The sequence below is a fragment of the Cynoglossus semilaevis genome, chromosome 9 (assembly GCF_000523025.1).
Source record: "Cynoglossus semilaevis isolate Cse_v1.0 chromosome 9, Cse_v1.0, whole genome shotgun sequence".
In the NCBI taxonomy this organism is placed as follows: Eukaryota; Metazoa; Chordata; class Actinopteri; order Pleuronectiformes; family Cynoglossidae; genus Cynoglossus; species Cynoglossus semilaevis.
In genome coordinates, this window is record NC_024315.1 from 731,585 (window position 1) to 738,483 (window position 6,899).

The 6,899-nt window shown below is 39.8% G+C and overlaps 1 protein-coding gene and 1 long non-coding RNA gene across 2 annotated transcripts in view; one reads left to right on the forward strand and one right to left on the reverse strand.

The window, feature by feature from the left end:
• Positions 1-2,591: 2,591 nt before the first annotated feature.
• LOC103383208 (MORN repeat-containing protein 4-like) overlaps positions 2,592-6,899 on the reverse strand; it is a 15,847-nt gene continuing 11,539 nt past the window's right edge. Inside the window, exons 4-5 of the mRNA XM_008316252.3 lie at positions 5,080-5,189; positions 2,592-2,766 (exon numbers count right to left, since the gene is read on the reverse strand). Of these exons, the coding sequence (XP_008314474.1) occupies positions 2,618-2,766; positions 5,080-5,189 (259 nt within the window). The 3' untranslated portion in view covers positions 2,592-2,617. The remainder of the gene's footprint in view (positions 2,767-5,079; positions 5,190-6,899) is intronic.
• LOC112487508 (uncharacterized) lies at positions 2,761-4,714 on the forward strand. Its single transcript, XR_003050657.1, has 2 exons — positions 2,761-2,959; positions 3,002-4,714. It is a non-coding gene; the product is annotated as an uncharacterized LOC112487508 (long non-coding RNA).

The following is a 6,899-nucleotide window of genomic DNA, read 5'->3' on the forward strand; positions in this document are numbered from 1 at the left end:
AAAAAACCAGTAGTTTTAACAGTAACTGCCTTGAACACTGCTGCTGTTTGGATCCCAGAGCCCGTTAACAGGTGTGAGAGCGTGATGCCTTCACTGTCGGCGTGATGTGTTAACAGGTGTGAGAGGCCGCCATCAGCATGATGCCTTCACTGTCGGTGTGATGCCTTCACTGTCGGCGTGATGCCTTCACTGTCGGCGTGATGCCTTCACTGTCAGTGTCAAACTGCACAGTGTGGCCGACGGCGGGCTCCTAAATTAATCCAACCTCCAACATAACTGACACTTCACTGTTTCCCCTTTGATACCCAACGCCCCCCCCCCACACACACACACACACACAGGTGTGAAGTATGTGTTAGTTGGAGCGGTGTTAGATTCACAACAGTCACAACTGTGACTTCATATTTTCTTCTTTTTTTTTGTCATTTTGTACAAACAAACAGTTCCGGAGCCGATCGCGTGTCTGCGACTCTGCTCCGATCTTTAAACTCTGCTCCTACGTGTATAATTATAAAGATGATCTGTGATTAATCACAATTACAAAAGACACTGAGACTAGTGGTGAAAGGTGGGAATGTGAGCGTTTGGACCAATTTGGTATTTTAATTCATTAACTTTTTATTTATTTCTTATTTAAATTTGATTTTGCAAAAGAAAAATAATTTAATTTATTTTATTTTCATCTTCTTTTATTTAAATGTAAACGTAACTTGTCATATCAAACGTTGCTTGTTTAAAATGAGGCCAAAATTTAAATGTTAATAAGAATTTGCTGTTAACTAGGAAATGTGCAAATGTTTTTTTTTTCTCTGACTAAATTTAAAATGTGTTAAAAGTGTATTTCACTTTAATTGATTAAGATTTCTATTCATTATTACATTTTCTCAGTTTGAAAAAAAAAACGTGAATTTTTCTAGCCAAACTCGGAGCTTTTAAAGTTCAGAGGTCACTGAATTGATCTGGAAAAAAAACAATTATTCAGATTTTATCAACAGGATTATTACACTAACGGAATATATTTTCCGTAAATAACTTGAACTTTGACCTTTCCTCAGTGCCTGCTACTACTTTATAATATTATATTTTAAAAGCACATTCATTTAGGACAATGCTTTGTACCAGGGGGCGCTCTTTACTCTTTATGTAGCTGATAGTTGTTGTCATCCTGACCATGTTGTTGATTGTTATATAGCTGATGTTGATGCAGTTGTTGTCATCCTGACCATGTTGTTGTAATTATAAGGCCTGTTAATCGGTGATGCATTCATAACTTCATGAGATTTATCGTCTCAAATTTTAAAAAAAAACAAAAACATGAACGTGTTTTTAAAACAGCTACGTCTGAAGACGACGTCTCCCTGGAACAAAACACAAACGGTTTTAGTTCCGCGCATTTTGAAGGAACTGTTTTTGAACTGGGATTTTTCTTTTTTCTCACGGAGCCTCCCCCTAAAGACGAAGCAGCTCGGAGTCTCAGGGGGAGTCAGACCTGGGGGAGTCAGACCTGGGGGGGAGTCAGACTGTCGGGGGGTCAGACCTGGGGAGTCTTGCTTTTCAGGCACAAATTGCACGTTATTATGGAATTGCACCTCCACAACAGAAATTGCAGTCATTACCGTAGCATGCAGACAAGTGCAGGGCACTTCCACACGCCTCTGCTGATCACCCCCTCCTCCCCCTCCTCCCTCCTTCCCCTTTTGCTCTCTGCCATCACTCTGCTCCTTCAGCGACTGCAGAGCTACTGACTCTGGATCAGTGTCAGCCTGTTGGCACGGTGTGGTTGCCTCGGAGGATGATGTTCGCTCTGATATGTGATTAGACTGAGCAGCAAAACACTGAGCGAGGAGGAAAAAAAAAAAAAAATACATCCAGCTTTTCCTCCTCTGAACATCTTTGTTGAATATTTCTATTCCGACGCCAAAACGTCGGCTCGAGGTCAGAGGTTCGGAGGATGAGGAAACCCGTAGACGCTGATTTGGTGATTTAAAGGTCAGACGTGGTTCAAGGGGAAAGTGTTACTGAATTTGATTGGTTCAAGTGTTTCAAGCGGCGTCGGCGAATGAAGCGAAAGAGCGTTTGAAGGCGATGCAAAAGAAGTTGGAAAAATTAAACTTTTTCAGCGGCATCACGCTCCGCAGCATCCAATCAGCGACGAGTTTGAGATCTAATATTTTGTTAAGATTTTTCCGTCTTATAAAATCCTATATTCAGTTAGAAACAGGTGTGAAAAATGAAACCGTAGTCGTCGTGCTAGCTTAGCATTTAGCTTTACCACATCACTGTAATGCATGCGTTTGCACTCCCGTATCCAGAGAGAATAGTTCGTCCGCTGAACTGACCCTGAAGCAGACTTAGCACCAGTGTAAAGGCTTAACAGTGAATCTGGGTTTGACTGAACTGATCCTGAATCAGTGGCTCTGACCAGATCTTTTTACACTCGTATCAAATACCGTTTGAAGTAATACTGCTGTCGGCAGCTTTGGCAAACTGTTCCAAAATAAGAATGAATGTATTTAAAGAAAAAAAAAAAAGAAAAACATTGATGTTTTAACAGTCGGACCAACGCAGGAGAGGACAGAGTACTTATATATAAACCAACGTGTGGACGAAGGCCAGGTCACTTGGCCAGAGCCCGGGCCTTGGCAGCCGCTGCCTGCGCCCTCGTCACAGCTCCCTGGCTGTTCTCGCTCTTCATCAGCTGGTTGTTTTCAAACAGGCCCTCGTGGCCGCCGCCGCCGTGGCCTCCGTCAACGGATGTCAGAACTCCTGCGCCAGACACAAGCCAGGATAAAGGAGTAGTAAAAAAAAAAAAGAACTGAGAGTACTGGTTGGAAAACATCAAGTAAATCCATTCAGGTTATTTACACCTACTGCGAGAAAACGTTTTGGTTTCACTGAAGCTTTTCAAACTCTAAATATCTCCAAACTCTGCATGTTTTTATAGAGGCTTTAACCTCAGGTCACATGACCAGAGCGTCAGACTGGTTCTAAATATCTCCAGGTCACATGACCAGAGCGTCAGACTGATTAATAAATCTCCATTTGTTGTTAAGTTTAGGCTGTAGGCAAACTATGGCTTGGGGGACAGATACGGTACGCTTGGCTTTCTAATCTGGCCCGCCAATCACTGGTACGAGGTACGGTAAATCCTTCTGTGTACAACGAATCAATGGTCATTTCTTTTTATGCCACTAGATGGCGACTGACATCAAATGTGCCAAATTATCTTTGAAAGTTTGTTCTGTACACGTTATTTATATTCAAGTTTTTTTCCCATCCCACCAACTAAGTAAAATTTTTATAGATTAATTGATATGGATTTTTTCATGACTTTTTTTTTCCAGATTAATCACAAATAAGAAAACGTGTGGAACACGTACGTCTCCCTGCTGTTATTTGTCTTTCTTTTTAGGGAACAAAAAAGTTGTTTTTGTCAAAGTCAGAAAGGTTGAATATATTAATTGTGATTAATCAGAGATTATCACATGGCATTTGAAGTTCAATCGTTTGACGGAGCTACTTTTCTCCGTCGTCTGACCACTTACATTTGTTCAAATTCATTTATTAACATTTAACTGAATTAATTTTGGTTGTTATATATATTCTTATAGTTTGTGTAAGAATTTTTTCCGCCGCCGTTTAATCAACTTTAGTTTCTGTCTGAACTTTACAAAGCTCATTTAAAGCCGTCCTAGAATGACAGTCTTGGAGAGCGGCCAATTAAAATGCTCCGTAAATGAAGATTGATTATTACTATATTTATCTTCTAATCTAACTGTGAAGTATATGAGTGTGAACGTTCACATCTCACACCATGTTAAACTCCTCATTTAAAGTTGTCAGGAGAACGTGATCTGATCAAAGTCTGATACGTTGTCTTTTCAAACTTTAGTCACACTGTTTTTTTTATTTGTGACAATAGCGTCGACAATAGCCTCGATAAAATCTCAAAGAAATGTTAATGATCGGGTTCAACGCTGCAGGTGAAACACAATAAAAAAAAAACAACCTCCAATTCATTAAATAATCAAATACAATTTTTGAACCTTAAAAGAACTACATTTTTGAATGCTGCGTGTCAAGCTATAATTTTTTTTACCAGCTCTAAAGAATTTTAAAGCTTTATGGTACGTGTTAAAATCTGGCAGCGACGAACGTGGACAAAATAGAAATAGCTGAGGGTTTGAATCCTATACCTCGCGTCCGAGCCCTGGTTCTTGCGGTGCTAAGGTCAACAGATATCTGAGGTGAAGTTAATGTTTAAAGTTTAGCCAAAGAAGCCGCTCCCCGTCTGGATCTGCTCCGATTTCAGGCTGTGGGCTGTGAGGGAAACTGAAAGAATCTATACGTTCCATCTCTATTTTTAAAAGTACAAAAATTACCCAGTTGTCAAGGTGACACATTGTGCCACCCTCACCACCACCCAGCAGAGCTCAAATAAAAAACGTGTTGATTACCTCCAGAGACCCAGCCGAGACTCACGAGGCTCCAGACGAGACAATTAACACGTTTCACTGTTTAATATAATTAAAAAGTATTTAAAATACCTGACATCAGAACAAAGAGCGCAGGGGACACAGATTAACCCCAACTCCATGAGGTTTGATTTCCCCAAAAAAGCCTAATTTACTGCCTCCATTTGACTAAAGTGACAGAAGAGGAGCAGAACAATTACAAAAAGCAAAAAAAAAATTGGTTTTCACTTTGTTTTTTTTTTAAAAACAAAACAAAAAGAAAAACAACTAATGAATTCTATCCATTGACCAGATCCAAAAAAAAAAACAAAACAAAAAGGAAAACAATGAATGAATTCTATCCATTGACCAGATCCACATTATTAACTGTATTTGTATTTTTCATTAGAGGATCCAGTTCTATCCAGTTCTATCCAGTTTAACCTGACAACAGCAAACTTTTTCAAAACCAAATTTTGCGTTAAAAAAAGATCCTTGTTCTAGTAACGAGGGTTCAACCCTAGCTTTTTTAGTTATTTTGAATGAGTGTCTCCTGTTAAAAACACTGTCTTCCAGTTCAGGCTAATGTCATTAGCATTGCATCGATCTTATTTCAAGGTCTTACCGTAGCCGTCCACGCAACCGTTTTTGAACTCGCCCTCGAACCTCGTCCCATCGAAGCGGGTGAAGATGCCCGCACCTTGGAATTTCCCCTGCACGAATTCACCTTCATACCTGAGCAGGAGAAAGAAAAAAAAAATTGTAATAATAATAATAATGTGGCACATTTGATGTCAGCCGCCATCTAGTGGTATAAACAGAAATGACCGTTGATTCGTTGTAAACAGGAGGATTTACCGTACCTCGTACCAGTGATTGGTCGGGCCAGATTAGAAAACCAAACGGACCGTATCTGTTCCACGGGCCGTAGTTTGCCTACAGCCTAAATTTAGTTTGGAGTTTGGAGATATGGGTGTAAATAAGATGTTATTTACACCTACTGCGAGAAAAAAGTTTTGGATTTACTTGATGTTTTTTTCAACCAACAATTCTTTTATTACTACTATTATATTCCTACTACTTTATCCCTTGAATATCCTGGATCTCTGGTCCACGTACTTGACGCCGTCTGCGGCGGAAAAACTCAAATTAAAGCTTATAAAACCCATTATTGTTCAGCCTGAAACACTGTAGCTTTACAGCCTCCTCACTCATAAAGAGGATCTATAAATGGTGCGTTCACTGACCTTCTCCACACATTACATGACATATATTTTTCTAAACCATTCATTCCCAGGGCTAAAGACTTTGGAGGATTTTTTTTTTCTTTTTTTCTTTAGTATATAGACTAGAATGAAACCCGCTGTTGATCTGTTGTGGTGTGAATCCAAACTGGGATGTGACTCAAACTACAGCTAATGAAACGGCGCGGTGTCAGCGCCGCTGTACCAGTTCGTATGATACAGGTTAAAGTGTCAGAGAAAAACCCACGTCTCACTGTAACAACTCTCAGCCAATCAATCAGCGCCGGCGGCGTCTCGATCAGAATCAGTGAAGGAGCAGCGCAGTGTGGGCGGGATTAATGGAGGAAGACGTGATAACATCTTCATTCTCCAAAGATTGTAAAAAAAAAAAAAAAAAAAACAGTTTTGATCGGTATCGTTCCACTCTTCCGAGGTTCCACTTTGTTTCTCGTGTTACCAGATCGTTGCATTTACAAAATGTGTAGATAAAAGAAAAGTGCTGATAAAAGATGAAGCTGATTTTTCTTTTTTTATTTTTTTTTTTACTCACATGAACCAATCTCTACATTTTGAATGAACTAAGTGGCTTCAAAGATCGATCCGCGACAATCTCTACGATCTGGACGAACCACAGCCTGGTTTTATTTTGAACAACTTACACGTGTTCTCGTCCTGTTTCAACCTCAGAACCAAAACCTTCTCTTTATTTTTGTTTTACAATTAATATGGAACTGTGACTTTGACAGGAAGAAGAGATCGGTTTCAGTAGAAGTCGTAACCGACAGCTTCGAGGACCCTACGGCGTTCCTAATCCTCTCCTGCCGTGTGTGATCCTACACGGTGTGTTTTGTTTTTTTCAATTAACACTGTGTTAATTATATTGTTCTTATGTGACACATGACACGTCCCAAACCTGTGTCTCCAAACAAACGGTCGAAGTGAAGTGAGTAGAAGGAACGGCGTCAAAGCCGGTCTTCTCTACTGTCGTTTCTAACTCGACCTGTTGCAAAGATCTTTCCAAAACTTTCCAAAACCTTGACCCTGGAGCCCCGTCCTTCACAGAACTGTGACTTCATTATTGATTCTATATGAAAGTGATATTTACTTCAATGGTTAGGTTTATTGGGCTGATGTGTTGATAAGCTAAAATACGTTGATTTTATGTCCAGTTTCTGTGAAGATTTTAAATTTGATCCGACTT